The 22544-nt window shown below is 37.4% G+C and overlaps 1 protein-coding gene across 4 annotated transcripts in view; it reads right to left on the bottom strand.

Annotated features, from left to right (window-relative positions):
• Positions 1–301: 301 nt before the first annotated feature.
• The window catches only part of BICRAL (BICRA like chromatin remodeling complex associated protein), a 45126-nt gene continuing 22883 nt past the window's right edge, over positions 302–22544 (bottom strand). For all 4 annotated transcript variants that reach the window (XM_054514339.1, XM_036380264.2, XM_036380263.2 and 1 more), the window contains 11 exons: positions 20449–20497; positions 17552–17600; positions 17402–17470; positions 11754–13457; positions 9865–9964; positions 8527–8624; positions 6631–6692; positions 6376–6521; positions 6129–6223; positions 4842–4944; positions 302–4059 (listed from right to left, as the gene is read on the bottom strand). In XM_054514339.1, the coding sequence (XP_054370314.1) occupies positions 3257–4059; positions 4842–4944; positions 6129–6223; positions 6376–6521; positions 6631–6692; positions 8527–8624; positions 9865–9964; positions 11754–13457; positions 17402–17470; positions 17552–17600; positions 20449–20492 (3273 nt within the window). In that variant the 5' untranslated portion in view covers positions 20493–20497 and the 3' untranslated portion in view covers positions 302–3256. The remainder of the gene's footprint in view (positions 4060–4841; positions 4945–6128; positions 6224–6375; positions 6522–6630; positions 6693–8526; positions 8625–9864; positions 9965–11753; positions 13458–17401; positions 17471–17551; positions 17601–20448; positions 20498–22544) is intronic.

The raw sequence follows: 22544 nt of genomic DNA, 5'->3' as shown, positions 1-22544 counted from the left end.
TGTGGCAAGACTTCTAATACCAATAAGGCAGGACCATTGGCTCTCTCGGAATTTGGAGATGAACATTACTGAATGTAGTTATAACACCACATGAACCAAATCCTAGTAGTGTATGCTCAGAAAGATGCATAAGGAGTATGGAAAGTTGGCCTACTAAGTATATTACAACAGAGCTGCATCATGAAAAGCAGAGGAGTAAGACTTAAAACTGACACCAATCATCTTTTGGAAATGTGAATATTCAACTTGGTTAAATCAAGACAATCACAGATAGACATTTTTTCCCAAATCTTTGGCTGTATTGCAATGGTTGTTTCAATTTGTAATCTCCAACTAAACATTTCCTATCCATGGATTAACAATATATTTACTGACTTGTGTCTTTTAACAGTATTTATCCAACATAACAAAATAAACTGCAATTTGTTATACTTTTTTTTTTACAAAACATTTTATAAATATTTTTACAAAATGTATACAAAGCAATTTCAAGTGAGACATACTTTACAAATGAAGGTATTTAAGCAAATAAAGTCCATACCACGCTGACAATAAGTGACACATCCTCTTTAAGTGAAGTCAGTCTGTAAGGCCTCCCTACTCTAACAGATAAATTATACCAAAATCTTCAAAATGAACATAGTTTTCTTAATTGCCAGTTTAAAATTTGTTTTAATATTAGGCAGTATTAAATAACATTGAAATCACAACGCTGATCCAGCAAAATAATGAAAACATGTTTAAAGTCATGCATATTCACAATACTTTGCTGGACTTGAGCCCATATGATTAATAAATTTTTTTAAGCACCACAAAAATACAATTATTTCATTTTCTGCTTCACCACGTACCAGAATTCCTTTAGAATTGAATTCAAAGGAGTGAACAACAGAACATTAACAATCTAAGATCAATCTTACTAGGATAGTTCAAGGGGTTCCTCTCATCAGCAGTTCAGAGAAATGTGTCTGACCAAATCACTCACAATTACTTTCTGCAATTTGTCCTTTTTTATATGCCATTGTCCCCCCTTCCCAATGAGACCCAATAGAAGACACACAACCTGATACTTCAGTTTGTATTTGCTGTAGAGAGGCTGGAAACCCCATACTCATTTTGAGGTGGTACAACAAGCAAGGGGACTGATGAATGTGCAACTTCACTTTTTTTTCCTCAGAAGAAAAATTTAACTAGTTAGCATACAGCTGTGTAACTTACTGCTCTCCTTCCTAAATAGTTCAGAATGATAAATTAATTAAATTTCCAAAATGATAAAAGATGCATCAGAATACACAGCCATGAGAATATTATTAAATCTAAAAAGGCAATAGGTGAAGACTATCTTGTCAGTTTTGCCAATAAGAAAACAACTAACTGCCTGAGAGTCTACTCTGTGGACATCCAACCAAAAATTTAAAACTGGCAATACTTATTAATAATACATACAACACTTGGGAATGTTGGGTTTTTACAAACACGTACTTTAAAATTGGCACATTTTTTTAAATGGCAATTAGTAACATATAAAACCAGTTCTTCCATTCATGTTGAAGGGGAAATGAATTTTAAGGAAGTTCATCTCTCTCTCATTGCTTTCTAGATTTGGTTTCCTTTAGTGGTCAGACAGTGGACTGCAGCTCAGTACTGAGTTGCACTGTAATGTTCTACTATCCCAAGGATCTAATTCTGCTTCCTTCCGTGACACTCAGATGGAGTGAGTTACACACCAGCAAAACCTTTTGGTTTCTCTCCTGGCAATCTGACAGACAACCACAGCTTGTCACAATGAGCCTCTTACATCGTGAAAATCATAATCAGCAAGTCTGGAAAAGGGCTGGTAATGTTTCTGAGAAATGGTGGAGAAGTTCTGGGGGAGAACATGAGCATACCTTAGAAACCACAAAAGCTGTATCCTCCTGAGCAGACATATGTACTACACACACGTGACCAACGTCAGCGCGCTTATGTGCACAAAAGCACTCATGACCAAAGTAAACTAGAACAAAGCAGCATGGGCAGCAAAAAAAAGTCATAGATTAAAATAAATAAATAAAATAATAAGATTCTATCTTAACAACATGACAGCAAGCCAAATGCAAACCATGCAATGGTTTCACTTGGCTTTACAATATGAATTAATAATTACACATTTTTTTGATATGTTTAAACAATGGGATTGCTGATCAACTTTGGTCTGTACATATCTTGATAATAATGACTGCTACGGTGGATGATTTAACATTCTCTGACAGCAAAAAGCAAAAAAAATCAAAAATAAACACTGGCCTTTATATTTACTCAGAGTAAGGCTAACATCCTCTTAAAATATAAGCTACAAATACAGTTTTCAAATCAAAGTGCTTTTGACACTTGGTCTAAAAAATAAAAAAAACAACAAATAAAAAAAAAAAAAATTTATACCACTTCAGAAAGACTCAAGGCTGACTACATCCAATTATAAAATGCAAAATCTTTTCCTCAAGAGATAACATATATATGTATTATATATATAAATTCATGGCTCTATCATGGCCTCATCCTGTACACTTTGCTATTTACTGGCTTCCGTTCTACCTTCCTTAGTCAAGCATTTATTACTTCATATCATGCCACTGTGACTAAGATCATATAATATCATCCCACAGACTAAAGTTACCCACTACAAATATATCAAGTACTAGTTTCTGCTCAGAAAGCAATAGAAAAGCACTTAAAGTTTAAATTATGAAGCCTTGTAAACACACTGATGATTTCCTTCCAACTTAAGAATCCTAGAATACAGATTCATTAACAAAGCAAATAATCACTTCTGAATAGAGGTACAGTGGGTTTTCCAGAAAAACTAAAAATTTGATGATTTGTGGAAGAGAAAGGTAGGGGAGAATTGTTGCTTCCATCACTCTTTAAAAACATTTTCTTAATAAATATATCCTTTCAAATGACTGTGATTGTCAGTATATTACCGTATTATATAGGGCCTAAAAACCTGCAACCCTGTTACGTTGCAGTACTGCTCAATAATCAAAAGCACTATTATAATAATACTTGAAACAGTAAGGCCCTAACAGACTGCATTCTAACAAGGATTAACTTTACTTGGATATCTCACTGTAACCACAATGAGTATTGCTCTCAAACACAGAACAGAATCTAGTTTAGAAAGGTTAACCTTAAATGCATGTCAGGCTGTACTTGTGGTGTCATTCACATTTGCTTCTGCTAAGAGAAACAGAATTTGTCCATGGTACTGTAACTATTAACACTCTAAGATACTATTTACAGCTGCTTCTAAAATAGAGTCAGTTTCTACAACACTTTCACTGTGGTCTGGAATAAATTTTTCCAGGCAGTTCTCTTGTGAAGCAATAGGTGAAAAATTAGGGAACTCTAATTCAACCGAGCCACTGCTTGCCGCCTCATTTTGTGGCTGCCTCCCAGCTTTTTTAAGTTCCAAGATGTTTTTAAATGTAGTTTCTAAACTCTTACTGAGCAGTAAGTCTTCCTGGGGTTCACCAGAGCTTTTCCTGTTATCAGGATGCAAAACCTCATTCTTTGGAGAGCTCCTCAGAGTTTTGTCTTGAAGTGAATTATTACACATTACCTTTGAGAAAGACTGAACTGCATTCCTTGATATTTTATTGTGTGTTCCATGACTGCCTCTTGACACTATTTTTGACAAGTCTTCAGAACTCGAAGAATTCTCAGTGGACTTGGCAAGATCTTTCCCAATCATCCTTTCTTCAGAAAGGGCCACGTATTGGCTCTCAGAAGAACAATTAGCTTTTTCAAACTTTAAAGCTTTAGTGAGGCTCTCGGATTTTTTAGTAGAAGCTTTTCCTTCTTGTGGTGTCAGAATGTTGTTAGGCACTATAGGAAGTTTACTGTGATTTGTGGACTCTACTGAGCTGGATTTTGGTCGGTCTCTGGCTTGGGTTTTGGTAGTCTGACTTCGAGAAGGTAATGTTTTGCTAGACTGATGGTCACTTTTGCTGGACTGTGCTTCTTCAGCTGCTTTCTCAAATTGTTTGGCAGAACAACAAAAATCGGCCTGATAACCATCTGTAAATTAAGTAGCAACATTTTATTAAAATTACCTACACATCCAAATAACTGACACTGAAATTCAAATAACATCCACAGCTTACAGATCTGGGTCTTTAAGAGATGTTCATATGCTTACGTGTTCTGCTGTGTACAGTGCAGGAGATTAGCACTAAATTAATCAGCACACTGCTCACGCATGTGCACTGTAAAACCAGATTAAGGGCACTTCCCAGCATTCTAAATATGCAAATATGGTCTCTGAAGATTAATACTTTCTACAACACAACCTGTGAATGTCTTTTAAAATATGCAGATCATGCAGAACCTTTAAACAAATCGTAGCTGTAATCCTACACAATTAACGTGCTTCCAGGTGCTATGTTTAACAACATCCCAGTTAAAAACACTGCCATTTAAATGGCCATGGCACTCCAAGAGCAACACTTCATTAAGATGAACAAGAGTATTCATGCTTCAAACAGTGCTGGTCTTTCTGGCTGCAAGTAAACTCAGAGATTCTTCCCTGCTAGGATGGAGGTACTGCAGAAGTCATGACTGTTGTCAAAAGAAACTCGAAACATTTCTCTGCAGAACAGATAACTTTTTTTTTTCCCCACAAATAACTGCTTCAACCCTACAGTGTCTTTGGATTGTTGAATTCTGGAGTTATAAAAAGTTATCTTGCAAATGCTTATTCAGTATTTCACTAACTGGAATCCACAATAATCACTGCCTCACTGTGGCCACAACTATTTTTAAACACTCCACACTTAATAATGAAGTTCAGCGTTCCTTACCAGGATCCACAAGTGCAAGACGCTTTTCCCGGGTCAGAGATGCTCTTTCCTCCTGGTTAAACATCCTATCAATCATAACCATTTCTGCAGAGGGATTTATCCGCTGGAGGAAAAGGGAAAAAACAACCCATCTCTGGAGTGACTCATATCAATCAAAACATTGATAGCTTAGTTAAATTTCAGAGAAAAGAAACTTCTTTTATTATGTATTTGCGAAGAACATTCACAATTCAACGGTCCTGTCTCTGACCCAACCACTACTGAAACTCAGTCACGAAATATTACTCACATTGTACTGCAAATTTTATTTGGGAAAGACTTTAAAACACAGAATTGCTATTCCAGTTGGATGAGTTGTACTTTTTCAGGACTGAGTATGCTTACTACTGTATACCACAATTTTTTTACTTCATACAGTATCCTTCTCTTTTGGGGATCAACCAGCAAAAATCTTGAACTGGGACCATCCTATCATCTTCCCTGCACTTCTCTCCTATCCTTGTAACTAGCTGGTCAGAGCTGCATTTTGCTGACAATGCCTTCAAGCCACTTTGATTCATCCATCACAGAAAATGGTCACTGCACTAGGCCATAACATAGACAACTAGTTTCAAACCTGAATGCTACGTGAAATAAACTTTCAAAATTACTAAAGGGGATTTGCCATACAACATAAGAGATGCTAAAACAACAAATCTCAACCTCCATCCTCTCTTTGCATCTGCAAATACTTGCAAATATTTAATGGCTAGGATCTATTACAATGCAACTGCTATTTGTAGAACCATAGTAATTCTAACAGTTGTATTATGTACCCCTGTCTCTAAATATCTAAATGCCTATTACACTCAAATTCAAAACTTTTCCAGGTATGAAAACTAGCATATCTGAGGTCACAATGGCATTTCCTGATCCTTGTAAAACACATTCTTTAACTTTGTCAGTTTTATTTTATCTCATACCTGGGATTGTGAAAGCACTTAAATCAGAAGTACTTCTGATGAAGTTCCACCTAGCTTTTAAGGACAATGATTTCCTAAACTGTAATATGATTTGGCTTTAATTATAATATGGCTGGAGGCCTCTGAATGGACAACATCAACACTACTTCAGGTTCCATCAGCCACAGAAATACACAGAAATCACCCTCCTGACTATCACAGCCTGTTCAGTGTAAGAGCAAAGCAGAAGCAGAGAACAGAAGTTCATGCACCTGTTCTGTAGATTTTGTTTCAACAAATTTAATCCCATCCCTTAAACAGAGTGTACCTGGGTTCTACACCTTACCATTGCATCTTCTATAAGCAAACATCTGTATTTGTTCAGCATAGCCTGTGTCCTCTTCAGAAGTTGTGTAGCTACAGATTCAAATTCACTGTCCACTAGAAAGACAAAGTACACTTTCAAATACTGTTCTTCAAAAACCTGTACAAATTTTAAAATGATCCTTTTCTTATTGCTCTAATTTACATTAAGAATTCTCTCAATACAAACTGATTACAAACTTACTGCCAAATTTGAAAAAGAAAATTACCTTTTCTTAAATCTTCTTCTGTTGGAAGTGATCCCTGGCACACATGGTATGAAAGGAGCCTCTGAACTGCATCATTTAATGATCTGAACCGACTTTTATCTGGTGTCACAGCATGTACCTGATCCTTCTGTAACTGCTGCAGAATACTACAAAAAAATTAATGGTATATACTTAACGTACTGTACAGAGTTTTTACATTGACAAAAGTAAAAATTAAGGTTTCTGCAACAAAATTAAAACGAAATAGTGACTTACAAAGCTCCTTTAGTTAACTGTTTAGCAGCAGGCCTTTTCTGTCCAACTAAATGACCATCGACCTAAGTTCAAAATAAAAGACAAATTACAATATAGCTCCTCATTTGCAAAGCCTACGTTTCAGGAGTTGTTTCTGTCAATTAGGTACATCACCAACACTTACTGTAACCACCACATAAGTATAAACACTTTCAGCTATCTCCTATTTTCACAGGGCACCGTGTATCCACAAAATATCACTTCTCTATTTTTTGTATCCACAAAAAATAGGGAAGTGACATAAACCAAAGTCCAAAATGCTGTTTGTAGACAAATTCCACTGTTTTGCATTATACATACTTCACTAAGAAAGAGAAGATCAAAGTTAGCAGGTGCAAAGAAGGAAAGATAGAACTAAAAACTTTTTACAAATAAATCTGCTCATACAAACCCTCTCTGCTTTTCTCAGAAGATGTCATCTTGCCTGACATTGATGGATTAGAGTATCTATGAGGAAAGCAGGCTAAGGTTGTGCACTTAAATTCTCAAAAGCCACAGCGGATGGGGGGGATTGTAAAAGTCATTCTAGGAATTCTATTTCAGTGTCAATGCTACAGATATGCCCATCCAGTAGCGATCCAAGTCATTTTCTCCTTTGCTTAGACATTTAATGAAATCAAGATTTTCCTGGGAACACTCTCCTAAGACCCAAGGCTCTCTGAGGGGGTAAAGATTCATGGCAGACACACTGGAAGAGTATTTGCCTCAAAAAGCCTCCAACTTCAGATCACAAAAAGTAGTCACCACCAAGCAGAATGAACATCTGACCAACTATTACACAACCAGGCTGACCTCCTAACTGAGCACTACTGTACCTTCTGCTCTACTTGTACATCAATAAGACATAGAAAAACATTCCTGTCCTACTGCATTGACAAATACATTTACAAACAAAAATTTTAAGTCAGATCCTCTCCAAAAAAAACTCATACTGGACAGTGTTTTTGTACATACTTGCATTATGTGGGAGAACTTTTGATGGTAAAAGAAGACTGCAGTAAGGAATAAAACAGACAAAGACCAGGTGGAACTGTTCTGCTGCTTCTCACAAACCACTGTCTCCCAATCAGCCAGAGAACAGCTGAGTTTGTAAGAAATAATGAGAAGAGTAGGTCGAACTACTGGCCAACTCAATGAAGAATTGCTAAGTCATACAAAATTATATTCAGGGAACAGTACAGTCAGACTCTACTTAATGAACTGAATCTCAAAGCAGCATTCAGTGTATCAATTTGCAAAATAATCAACATTTATTATGCCAAGGTAGAATCTGTCAAGTTTGAGGGAGTTCATATACTCTACAAAAAACCTACAATGATTCCTTATTTGTTTACTCACTACCTCCCCTCACCCCAGTGGAGAAGAGAATTAGGAAAAAAAGTAAACCTTGTGGGTTGAAAAGAACAGTTAAAAAACAGAAACAAAATAAAATAAAGTTGCAATGAAAAAGAGCAAAAGAGGGAATTAAACCCAGAAGAAACAAGTGATGCCCAATGCAATTGCTCAGCACCCTCTGAACAATGCCCACCCCATTCCCGAGCAGCAACAACCAGCTCACAGGCAATTAATTCCTACATTTACACCCAGAACACCATGGGATGTTCCACAGAATGGGATACTCCTCTGGCAGTTTGGGGCAGCTGTGCTGTGTGTCACTAGCACAGCATGGGGCACTGGAGAGGCTGTGACTCGCAGAGTAAGCACTGCCCAGCAACTAAAACACTGGTGTGTTATCAACATTATTCACAGCCCAAATCCAAAACACAGCACTGTACCACCTACTAAGAAGAAAATTAGCTCTATCCCAGAAAAAAAACAGGATAGACAGGGAAACATATAAATAGAAGTGTTCTCTACCTGTATACTCTGCTGAACTGATGATGATCCTATCACTTTTTCTTGTGGCTGTGCTGTTCCTAGAGATTGTTGTATGATTTTTCCTCCAGAGTCCTGTCCTATAAAAAAAAAGTTTAAAAGATTCTTGTCATCCTAAGCAAGAGGGGAATAATTTTGTATCCCTATCCTGATAATTTCACTTGAGTTTTTAGGAAAGCTATATCTTATGCTTAAAAGCATTAGTGCAACTATCCTGTGGAGAAACCAGCCCATAAAAATTAAACAGGACTGTTATTTTGCCTGGAAAACTATAAAAATCCTCAGATATAAATCACATCACACCATGGTACTGCAACATAAGAAGAAATTCAAGTGCTGTAAGTTTAGCATCCCAACAATTTGCCTAAAATCATACAACAAATTTTATCAAACTTTTCAATACCAATCCTCCCTCAAGTGAATTACCCAAATTTTTCTAAAGCTCCTGGAAGTACTCTTCCAGGACAGCAAGCGTATTTCTTCCCCTAGATTTTTTTAGATAGGCAGACTTCCTCCAATTGCCTTGCTTCATAATCCAAACAGCATCTTATCAGTCATGCTACCTTACAACCAAAACAAGTAAGAATTTATTAGGTTTCTTTTCCCCAAAGACACCCAGCATACTGTGCATATTGTACAGAATTGCCTGGACAGCTTATACATAACAGTACACAAGGGGGAAAAAAAACAAGGTAGAGTATAGGACCTTATTCAAAAGGTTACTTATGTACAAAGAGAACAGGAAGGTTACTGCATTTTTCTGCTTGCCTTGAATGTACTGGTTTTGTTCTTTCAGTAGCATGGTGCTGCTTGAAAAGCTGCTGTTTTGCCATGAACAATGCACGAACTATTCTAACTGAAAGGGACGCATTCAAGAACAAAGTGAGTGATGACAGCCTGCACATAACCTTGTAATACTGATTTCTCTCCCCTCTCTAACTGAAGCAGCCACCACATTCAACATTCTAGAACTTTCATGGAATTTTAGCAGATGTCTATTTTGAAAAGTAAGTATTTCTATCTTCCTAAGCTGAAAAAAAAAAGAAAAATGAAAGAAGGTATAATTTTGGTGAGAGAAATAATTGCTAATTGTAAATATTCAACTGTTCTCTCTAGAAAATGAAGTGCCACAGTTGAGAAAAATTAAAGCATACATTTAACACTGAAAAAATATAGTTTCAATTCTTCTAAAAATAAAATTCCAACAACCTTTAGAACCCTATGAGCATGATGCATCTATCTAAGTGTGACACATTGAAGTAGAACGAATCTGTTGCTGCAGAAAATTAAGAAAATTATGTTAAAAAGACCTTAGTTGACCTGATAGTGTGTTGCTCAGAAGATTTGTTAGCTGAGGCTGTCTCAAATTGTCCTGTGTCTTCGATGCAGAAACTGGTGATGTCTGGTTCACAGCCTTTTTCTGTGGCACATACATAAAATAAAGAACAAATTTTTTAAAAATCACTGTGAAATATTTACTGAAAGCTTTAAGAAAAGCAAGGTAAAGGCACCTAAATTTCACCTCCATGTATACTTTTTTAACTTCAAACTCATCAGTGGTGAAATTTCACATATCTCAATCCCTCCAAGTTCAAGAATTTTATAAAGTAAATCAGAGGGGAACAGAAATTACACTACCAGCACAAATATATACCAGTTGCATTCTAGAAGACCAGTCATTTTCCACTACAAGTGGCCCTCAGAAAACACAGCTTCTCAGAGTTCCAAAACTGCAAGATGATGAAGTTGCTTTCCCAACAAAAAAAAAAAAACGCACAGTGGAACAAACCCTCCACTGCTCAGCAACTGAATGATACATGGTTTAGTATAAAGTACAATGTTTAAAATGCAAGTACAAACAAACTAAAAAGATTCTGGCAAATAGTGGCATTTGTTCTCTGTAAGTGCCCATTTACAGCTCTGAAATTCCAGCACAAGAACAAAATGATCTTTTAGAGCAGTAAGAAATAATCTGCTTTTATAACTGCTGAAACTGACTGACCCAGCACGTGACCTGCAAATAGGAAGATGTAGACATGTGAAGAGAAAGTCGGACAGGCCTCAAATTACTCATCTGCAAACAAAATGTTACAATCTGCACCAGAAGTCTTGGCAAAGATTACAAATGTGTTTCTGCAACATGTTCATACTGATTTTTTAAATACACATTATTTTCTAACACATTATTATTTCACTGCAGATTTTGGGTTTGGTTAAAAAAAAATCCATCAGGCCTTTGGAAAAAGAAAGATCTAAGTAAAAGAAGAGAAAAGAGAAAGATCTAATTAGTGCAAATGCATTCTGAGAGTGTTTCAAAATGACAAAAAATGACGACAAAAAAAAATTTTAAAAATGATAGACATTGAATAGCTTGTTGTTAACTGTGTGAAAGGTCACTGAGTTAAAATTGGCAATTCACTTTGTAACTTTATGAACTTTTTTCTTTTAAACTTTTGACTGTTTCTAAGTTCGCTTATGAAAACAGAAAAATTTGAGTTGAATATATACTGCAAGTGTATCTACTGGACAAAATAGACAACATCAAACCTTAAAAGTGAATTCCAAATTTTTTTTAAGTACTAGCTTGACTTCTTAGAGGATTATTTTTAATGTTATGCTTTTACAAACTGCTTTAAAAGGTATTTATTTTTAAGGATTCTAAGAAGCATTTTTTGTCTTTGCATCAAATTTGAAAGCTTCTAACAGCTCCAGACACACATTAACGGAAGTGCCAATGTGATAAACAACAAAAGAAAGCCCAAGAAGCCTTTTCATCTCTAATTTCTATAAGTCAAACCTTGAAAATGCATAAGTTTCAGTGAGGTCAAAAGATTTTTAAGTGCTAAGAATGAACTTGAGCCTTTACATCTAGCCTATGGTAAGGTTTACAGGAGAGCTTGCAATTGTATAAACTTACAATGCCCACTCCTTAAACAGGAGCAGACATAAATTAATGCTAAGCACTTCTGAAAATAATACTATAAATCACCAACAAAATCTTTGGGATTAATCGAAGTGTCAGAGTTGTTCACTGAGTGACAGATTTAGAAAATACCATGTGACATGACAACTCTGGGTTGCAGTAAATTTCAGCAGGTCCACAGTATTTGTAACAATACAAACCAGCAAATTAACATTCTGTGTATTAGCCAATTTTAGCACAGCTTAGAATCCTTTCTTTGGCCTACATTCTCAAGCAGCTTTCATACCTGACCAAAGGCAAACTGTTGCTGTGTTACTCCCACAGCCGTGTGACTAAAGGTGCTGACAGACTTGGAGGAGGATGCTGGAAGACGATGCGATGCACTGACGGCAACTTGAGCTCTGTTCTGGCCCAGCTGATCTCCTGTGAAGTTCCCTCCCGATGCGACAGACTGAACGGATGCTCCCAGGCTGGGGTGCACTGAACCAGAAGAACTTGCAGCAGCAAATCGACCAGAAGCTGACATATTTGAGGCTGTGGACTGCCCAGGTGACATGGTGGTAAAACTAGATCTGCCTTGGGAAACGTTAGCTTGGCTGGGTGACAAATGCAACACCGTTGGTGACGCCTGCTGCAGTGGCACCTGTCCACCAACAATTTGTGAAGTTCCATGATTTACTATAACTTGGTTTCCAGGAGCTGTGAATGTCTGGCCTGAAACAAGCTGAACAGCTGTGTTCTGATTATTCAGCATCTGTCCTGAATACGATTGGTTGGCTCTTAGCATGTTTGTGGAGTTCCTGTTGAGCATTACGTGCTCAGCAGACACTTGGCCAGGAACCAGCTGGGAAGGCTGAGTCTGAAGAAGTTGTCCATTTATGGCCTGGACATGGTGAACTGAATTAGAATTAACAGACAAACTTGTAGGTATGAGAAACTGGTTTTGAGGTGCGTGAGGCTGTCCCATAGGAGAATGGATAACAATACTACCTCCAGCATTGCTAACTGTCTGAGGTGTAACTGATTTTCTTGTATTTTGTTGCTGATTAACAATATTAACAGACATATGAGGACCAACTACTGAACTTTGAGGTGAGTTTGCAGAAGCAAATGGAATCCCTTGCTGTACATGATGTTGCTGTATTCCCAAGTTATTCACATTGTAAGCAGTCTGCTGACCCATCTGAATAGGCTTTGGTTGGATATTAATAGGAACTTTGTTAGAGTTTGGTGCCAAACCCCTTTGAATGATGATATTATGGACAGGCAATGAAGTCTGAAAATTTGTGCTGTTAAATGGAACAGTTACAGGTTGTGCTACGGGACTTGAATTTGAGTTACTGAACAGCGAGTTCCCATTTGGAGTTTGTCTATGAACCAAGAGGCCACTGCTCATGTTCGCAGGTGTTTGCTGACCATTGCCTTTCAGTATTATCTGAGATCCATCGAGGTTATTGATGGTCATCATGGAAGGTTGATTACTAAATGAACCAATCAGCTGTATCTGCCCAGAACTACTAATCTGGCTGCTATTAGACAAATGCTGGCCAGGAACACTAATTCCGACGTGTTGCATAAAGCCATGTTGCACACCAACTGTATTGCTTGCAAAAGATGCTCCAACAGGTTGCTGTACCACTTGAGTAACTCCTATAGGTTGCAACGTCTGACCTGAGTAATTAGAAACATTAGAAGCCTGAGTAAAGGATGCTGATGAAGAAGGATGAAGCTGAGCTTGTGCAAACTGTTGGCTAGAACCTACACTGGCATCCAAATATGCCTCTTCCGCCAAAGTCTGTTCAGTAATATTGGCCTCCTGCAAGGACTTCTGAAGAATATCAAAAGGCTGATCCTCAGTAAGATCAGGTAAAGGAGAAGACACAAGTTCATCTTCAAGAAACTGAAGGCTACTGGACAGCTGCAGTCCATCACTAGGCCCCTCTCCAAGCTGACCACTTACACCTTTTACAGACGACTTAGGATCAGTGTTCTGAAATGCAAAACAAGAAGTAAATCACTTTCAGAAACTCCAGTATCTGCTTTGTTTCCTCATTAGTTATTTTTCCATGCAAGCAAACTTTCTACACAGAATTAAACTCTTCCCATAGCATGTGGAGGATGATATTGACCCCATACAGTGAGCCAGCACAAACACGTCACAGATACCACACTCACACCCTCAGACTGCTGGAGAGGCTTCTCTCCTTTCCCTTCTCAAATCTCTCAATACACAGCACTTAGCTCTGCAGCTGCACTGTTTCAAGAGGACATGAAACACTCTCTAAGTGCCATTTTCCCTTCCTCGAGCTGAGCACTCTACTGACAAAAGGATAAAAGAAATGAGGAGGGAAAACACCTCCACTCTGATTCAGTTTGGGGCAAGGCTTCAGTAGCAACAGTAGAAGCAGAGAAAAGGCAGAAGAAAGCTTTTCTTCCACCAACTTCTATCAAATAAGATTCGCCTCCAAAATCCTACCAGCATTTCCATAATCACTTACTGTAAACTACTGACCATTTCATCAAGTTAAGGCATTATGCTAACTTCATGTTTAAAAAAATTTTAGAAACAAGGGAGTAAGAAAAAAAAAGTGTTACAGACTGTGGTTTATGCTCATAAAAAGAATACTGAGAACTATAAATATTGGAACTACCACAAATATTAAGTGGCACCTTTAACAAAAAAATCTGTCAAATCCACATCCATTAAGGCCATGATAAGGAAAATCAAAACGTATTTACTCTGGCCTACTGTCAAGATTTTCCTAAAACAAAGTTCTGTCCAGAAACTCTAGACAACACAAGCATCATGCTTCTGCAGATAGAATGACAAATTTAAATGCATAATAATACTCATGATAGTTTTAAGTTAGGCAAAGTACACCTTCTAAATTGCATGATCACATCTCAGCTATTCAGAAGCAACAACCAGTTTCTTTTTAGGTCAAGATAAATGGAAACTGTGGGTGTGCAATTATCAGTCACACTCATACTCTGAGCCTTCACTCCTTGAAGGTCATAGACGCTTGTTTTCACCTCATGTAAACAGTGTGAAGATGCTGCAAGCCGTAATTATCACATGCAACGATGTCCCCACCCTAACTTCAGTTCCCCAAGCATACTTACTCAGAATTGTACCCTAATCTGTATTTCTGTACCCAATCTGTATTTTCTGAAACTTCAGTCATGTTTTAAAATAGTAAAAGATTTTTCTGAAGATGTGATAAAATATTTTCAAGTTATAACTATTAAACTACAGCAAGCTTTTAACATTTATGTTAATAGAGGAATTAAACCACTGTTTAAATGTCTCAGTGTCTGAACCTCAGGAACACCTAAAGCTACAAATCAGGTTCTCAACTGTACCTAGCTACCACTGGGCAGAGTAAAAAGTAATCACTAATTAGGCCATAATTAGGACTCTTAATGTCAGGTTCAGAGGGATTCCCTATTGCATCTCTAAGTTGTCCCCAAGTAAATGACCAAACTCAAATCTTTTACAACTGTGTAACCTAAACAGTCCCAGTAATGCTATTCCAGTTAGTACAAACAATACAACTATTACAACTACCAATAATAACACTAATTATATGATTAACAGCTTAGAACTCTCCCACTGGAACAGAGAATCCCAAGTTTCATTCCCTGCTCCCAGGACTATTTAACATTAGAAAATAATTTTATATGCAAACACTGTAACCTTCCAAGTTAACATCTGAATCATTACTGTCCAGATTGAGAAGAGCCATGCAGAATGCTATGCTAATTTCAAGAAGAAACCAAAGCCTCTGCAGCTTCATGAATCTGCTTCCCAAGAAGAAGAGTCTTATTCTCACTGGCTCCATGAATATTCTGCTCTCTTATGCTGTCCTATTTTACTGTAACAGGAGAATGGAAGCAGCCACCCAGTACAAGCCAGGTAACAGAGCAATGGCTGGGGAAGCCTGGGGAAGCCTCTCATGACAACAGCCACAGGAAACCAACCTGGAATCAGCAGAGGTGGTACAGACTCAACTCGGGAAAGGCTGGGATGGGGCATGGGGGCCAGTGTAAGGGAGTGGGAAGAGTGCTTTCTTTTCCTTCAGTCAGCAGGAACTTCATCTTGCTTGTGTTAGGTGTTGGCTGAGCATGCTTACCAGCTGAGGCACTTGAACCCTTGACACTGAATTTGTAAACTCTGCCACTGAAAGGCTGAGACAGGCAGCAAGATCTATCTCAATCCTAATTTATGGTAGCAATTCTGAATATATACAAAGACAGAACTTTCAGTATCTGCAAAAACTTTAATGGCAAAAGCCTCAGAAGCGTTTAACTTTTCAGGTATCCCATTTTATAAGCAGGGACTATGAAACTATCTGTTTATGGTAACACTTGTTCCTTCCCAATGAACTGTAAGTATCTGTATTTGTAATCAAGTCATTCTTCACCTATGTCAGCACAGGGCTCTCACAGGAGGGAGGAGGGAAGAGAAGATGGAATTGGTGGTCCTTGTGAGACATAAAAGGACGAGGACAGAGCATGCTGAGCATTAAACTGTAGTATGTCATCCAAGGAACATGTACTAGGAATCCCTGCTCCTCTGATCACCTGCCTTCTAGATTACTTACCCCAAATTTCACACACCAGAAAGCTCTTAGCTTTCACCAAGTATTTTATTTCTTCCAACTGCTACTCCCACCTTGTCCAGAATCTCCCACTGCCCCACAAAATTACTCAAGGAAACTCACTTTCTGAAAATACACCTGAAACACCTGACTCCTGTGCCTACCTAGTCATGCATCAGAAGGATGCCTACAAAGAACTACTAGAAAGTCTAGGCTATGACAAATGCATGTCATGTCACCCTTTTTCCCCCAAACCTGTTTTTTTCTTAGGAAAGTCCTCAAACCCCACCTCTGCCAGTGCTGCATACAGACAGTCTGCTAACGGCCACAGCCTGGTACCAAGTCAAAGCCACGGTTCCCCATCAGCTGAAAATTGGGCATGCCCTGTTACTCTTGGTACCCTACTCCCTCACCATTATCTCAACAGTAGTGTCTTACACTACTGTGCCTACAGGAAAGTGACTAGTTCTCCACACACAGATTAATAGTTTTCAGAATTTCTGCATGCCAACTATTTAAGTCTACAAGTGTATCTATGTATCTATTATGAAAATGAGGCAAACAGATAAGGTAACAGTACAACAGAAAGAGGAATTACCAAGAAAATCCTATTCTATGTATTCAAATAACTTTATTGTGGGATTAACAATTTGGTTGTTTTAAAAAACACACAAATGAAACCAAAGAAATGTGGATCTAAAGGAATCTCTTAAGTCCTCCAGTCCAATGTTCGATCAAAGCATGACTCACACCCACACTAGAGCCTTGAATTTATCACCAAGGATTAGGATTCCACAACCTCATTGTGTGAAACATGGTCCAGGGCTGCACACTCCTGCCAAAATTACCTCCTGAGTCTAAAAAAAATTACAAAAAGCAAAAAAAAACCAAAAACCAACTCACTCATTAATTTAAAAAAAAACTGTCAGCTCAGAATCTGCATAAACTAAGAAACAAAAGGGATTCTAACATGCACAGAGAGCATATGAATGACTAGCTTTCAAGGTCTATCTTTGAGCACTACTACTCCTACAGTCACTAAAGCCACAAATGCAGTTTACTGAAAAATTACACTAGAGAGCATTTTCACTGCTCAGCAAGCTGCTTTACATATTTACAAAACACATCCCAACAGTGCAGTATTTTTCAATTAATTCCCCACTGAAATGCTTAAAATACTAACAGCACAAGATAGGTTCTATGTTGGTATTCAGAGCTTTCACATGAAAAAGCTGAAACCCACATCTACTTCATTCAGTTTTATGAAGCCAAGTAAAGCCATACAGAAGCATGCAATCTCAATACTAATGTAATTTATCTCCGGACCACTTACATTGGAGTTGGCGAAAATTGAATTTGAGTTGGCTACAGAATATTCTGCATTAGTCAAGTCTTCATTGCTCTGGTAAAAGACAAAAATAATGTTTAGAACTAATACAGTCAATTAAGTTTATCTATGTCTAATACACAGCAATGTACTTACAGATTTACTACTAGGTCCATGTAGAAAATAATTCAGCGCTTGTGGGTCCCTGAAGGGGGAAAAAGAATAAAGACATTAACACTTTTTGGAAGTCCTTTTTACTAATAAGGCTAATTTAATTAAGCCGCATACTGTACTCATGTAAATCAAGTTTCTAGTAAAAACACATCTTTCATCGAATACAATGCAAAGCTGAAAGTTTGTGTCATCTGGGGCTCTGTGTTTCTGCATCAGCACAACTTCCAGATGCTGATCATATCTGCTGCCATTGCAACAAGGCATTTCAAGCAAATAAACTATGTGGATCACAAAATGTTAGCTGTACTCTACTGTATTTCCCTTTATGAGGGTGATACTCATATTCTCTTGAAAAATATGGTATTTTATGACAGCACACAGTACAAAACCTAAGGAATATACTACCACCAAACAACATGAGAACTAAAACAGGTACCACCTCTTCTACAGCTAAACTGCAATGCCTTGTTTAGCTAGCACCTAATAGGGTATTTACAAACCTGATTCTTTGACGGGTTCTCTGTCACTTTTGAAACAAGTTAATAAAAATTTATGATTGCCAGAGTAACAGTTCCCGCATGAAGAAGAAGTGGCACCTTTTCCAAATGAAACCAACCATAGAAATAATTGACTAAATATTATGAATTTCAGTGTATTTAATTAACTTAGCACTAGCATGAAATAAAAACCATAATAAAAATGTAGTCGGATAGAATGAGTGTCAGAAATTCAAACAAATACAAATTACATTAATTTAGCTGTATGTATAGACCAAGTAAAAAGAATAAAAGGCTGTGTTACATAGGATTATTATAATGCAACAATTATACAGCATTTCCCTTAGCATGAGGAGTAAATTGACATGGGATTCTTTGATTTTTAAAACATGTTTATTGATTAACAAGTAATAATAAAACATTTTTTAGAAGCAGGAGATTATCATGTAAAAAAGCAGTAACTAAAAATGTCTCCTTCTTGCTTGATGGTCCTAGAAAATAAAGATGCATAAAGTCAAAGATCTTTCAAGCTCACAACCCTCTTCTAAAAGGACAAACACAACTCTACTCTTTTTTTTTTCCTTTAAAAAAAAAATCCCTGTGTTCATGGGTTTACAAAAGACCTGACAGTACTTGGCAGGGACGTTATTGTACTATTACGCTTACAATATTGAATTGGTTACATATATTTTTAAAACAAATGTCATTTTCATAGTAGATTTCACAGAATTTCAAAAATTAAGGAGCACAGAACTCATGATCTCATATAGGGTTCTATTATGCTCATGAATTTTATCAGTAAAATAACCAGGCCATTTAATACTAATCACCCTCACTGTCTTCCAATCGTGCAAAATGCAATTAAAAATTAAGAACACTTCATAACCTCAAATATTGTCTTTAGTAAGGAAGGAATTTTAAATGGCACTTACCAAATTACAGATCAGATTAAAAAAAAGTTTTCCGTTCTTCTAGATGCTTAAGACAATAATTGCTGCCAGCAGCAGCAAGAACACTGTAATTTTTCACACAAACACTTGTCTGTATAGAGAGCACTTCATTTTCTGGACCACCTGTGATCTTGTAGCAGGATCCTAATGATTCATGCTCATGACAGAGCACTTAATTGTGCCATGATCATCTTTATGTTCATGTTCCAAGCAGGAAGTGTTTCCACACGGCCACAATCAGAAACCTCGCACAACAGTTACTCCACAGAATGTAACTGAGCCTTCACTGGCAAAGCTTCTGCTACAGCATCCAGAGCAACCCTCAAACTACGGCAGCCACCCTGGGGCTCTTTTGGTCTTTCTGAAGTTACAGCTCTAACTGCTTTCACTGGAAGTTTTCAGGTGTGTGAGAAAGGTAAAAAGCCTAATTATTTCCTACACTTAGTAAAAAATTCTCGTATGAACTGGGAATGATCTTTTAGCAGCAGCTATGAGACTGATATCAATCTAATTTCTAGCAGAGTTTGAACAAAGTATTGGACATGAAAAGCTCAATCCTCTTCCTGTGTTTTATATGCATTTATAGCATATTATCTGTTCCTGAATACTGACACAAATGATAGCCAAAGGAAAGCAACTTGTCACATATACATTCCACACAAAACTTGTTCAAGCTTCAGCTATCCTAATTACTTTTGGAAATTGCCACACAGAATTATCTAACTCCATATAAATCTGTTATGGAAGTAAGGGGAGGGGGCCACAAAAAAAGCCACCAACAACACGCATGTCCATTCAAAGTCCCTGATTTTATTAAAATCAAGTATCTTCGACCAAAATGCTGGTAAATTCTTTGTTGTGAATAGGAAACAGTACAGAGAGCTATTCTTTTATTCTAGCATTTAGATGCAAATGTATATTACTAGTAGAAATAAAATATTTAAGTATTTTGAATTAAGAAAAAATAATTCAAAATAATAATTTTGAATTAAGGAAAAAAACTCTTCCCTTAAAATACAAGCCTAGTATTAAAAAAATATCTAGTTTCATTACTCAAAAAATTTAACATCTTTGGGGATTTGTTTAAAAAAATGTTATTTGCTATGAAGTTTGTAGTAGCATCCCTAGTAACATGCATCAACACTGATCTGGTATTACCACTACCTGAGAAGAGAATCCATTCTCCATGAACATCCATTCCTGAGCCTCTCCTGAGGAGAATGTCAGCAAGTGGACTGTCAGCTAGCATCCATTGGGATTAAAGGCTTTGCACTCCAAACATCTCCACATGGAAGACATGTAGCATGTCTGCTCATTTCACTGCAAGTCACCTCATCTTTAGACAATACCAAGATAGAATCACCTTCTAAAAGATGATTTTGCAAAATTATGATTCCCAACTTTTCTGCAACAATTCTTGTGGAAAACTTACCCAATAAGATCAAGGAGACAGGATTCATCATCGTCATCATCCATGACAACTAGAATAAAGGAGAAGGTGGATATTTGATATGTATCACACAAAAGTTTGTTTTCAACAACAAAATCAATTTGGAATATCTCAGTATTTTTATTAAACAATTTAAGAAGCTGACAGTTATCTACTATTGACAAAGTTTTTAAGTAGACCTGCACCTTCTACAGATGTCTGCTGATTTATCTCAAAATCAAATTCAGTCACATGCAAAGATTTACAAAATCCCATGCAATGTTTTACCACCCAGGGAATTTTTAGAATTTTAAATCAGAGAAATAAAAATGATTGACCAAACTGATTAAAAAGAACTCCTAAGACTTAAAGTAGTATAAATATCAACACTGAATGCAATCTAAGACTCCAATTAAAATGCTTCTATAGGAATTTATTCCCAGCTAATCCCAGAGAGGGAATAACTAAATACTACAGAGTCTACAAAGACTGTTACAAATTAGTGGCTGTAGTCACTAATTTGAGCAGCCAAAAAGGTAAACAAACTTAGGTCCATGTCACAAGGACACTGCTACAGTCTAGAATCAAAACTATAGCCAAAACATGACAAAGCATTAAAAGAAACACTGTTTTCTAACAGACCTTCCATAGCAATAGCCAAGTGTCAGTGTGACCACTTCCAGCTCCCCCTCAGCAATATTCAGGAGTGTATTTAAACTTGAGTTTAAAAGTACAGAGTTCTGACAGTCCTTTTAACAATGGGTAGGGAGGGAATTTATGTGCACTGCCCAACCTGAGGGCAACAATCAAATGCAGAGCACTGTAAGCCTCACAGTGTCACAACCACCAACTCCTCACACACTGCCTACTCCATCAGGGACTGCTGCACCAAAAAGTCTCACACTCACTCTCCCCTCCAACTGCTCCTCCTTCAAAGCTTCTGGCATAATAGGAGAGCCCAAAGCATATTCTGAGCTCTCCTATTCATCCCAGACTATCATCCCCCTTGCCCATAACTGTGAGGATCCCATCTAATCCACCAGTTCAATTATCAACTGATGTTACTGTTTCCAAAATTTCTTGGTACCCTGGCTTCCTTTAAGTTATCCACTCTCATCTTTACCATATTTTCTACTCAGATCAAGTTGATCATTGCATTCCATGCTTGGTTTTTTTCTTGATTCCCCTTAAAAAATTGTGCTGTCATACTGATCACTCAAATGTTATAACACAGTTTTGGCTTTAATTCATTCTGCTCTCTCTCTTATTTCTTGACAAATAGAAACTCACTGTCCCTGACCAGAGACCCACATGAATCATTCCTCATCCTGATCTCCGTAATGATTAAAACACTGAAGGGACTGAAGCACCTGCTATACAAGAGACTGAGAGCACCAGTACTGTTCTGCCTGAGGAACGGAAAACCTTAGGGAAATCTTTATCTTGTATATAAATACCTGGTGAGAGAGTGTTAAAAATACTGAGCCAAATGTTTCTCAGATACCCAGGGAATGAACAAGAGGCAAAGGGCACAAATCAAAATACAATAAACCAAAAAGTTTATGTAGACAGAAGAAAAAACTTTCCTCTTTTAAAACTCTGAGGGTAGCCAAATACTGGCACAAGTTTTTCAGCAAGGTCTCCATCCTTGGAGATACCCAGGACACAGCTGGACCACAGCCTTGACCTGAGTGCTCTGACCCTGAGCAGCCTGCTCTGGTTGAGTCTGCTCTGAGCAGGACAGGGGATAACGTGATCTCCAGATATTCATTCCCACCTTGGCCGTCTTGTGATTCTGTAACCTCTTTCCTGAAATTTTTCTATACTCTACTGGTTCTGAAAATAGCTTATATTGTAGACTAGCAGAGGGTACTGTGTCCTCTATACTGCAGAGCCTTATTTGGATTTTGTCTCTGTGCTTTAGCTTACAGTGATGGTGAAGCAGAAATGAAGCACATGTCAGTGTGAGGATCATTCAGTATCACCTCTCAGGGAAGACAGAAAAACAAAGCACAGCTACAGAGAACTACCTCAATGTTAACAAAAATCAGCATTCAGGAGGTGATTACCCACATTAAGAAAAGCAATTTCTCCCATGA

The sequence above is a fragment of the Molothrus ater genome, chromosome 3 (assembly GCF_012460135.2).
Source record: "Molothrus ater isolate BHLD 08-10-18 breed brown headed cowbird chromosome 3, BPBGC_Mater_1.1, whole genome shotgun sequence".
NCBI lineage: Eukaryota > Metazoa > Chordata > Aves > Passeriformes > Icteridae > Molothrus > Molothrus ater.
The sequence above is the reverse complement of the archived record's forward strand: the minus strand, read 5'-3'. Positions and strand labels throughout refer to the sequence as shown.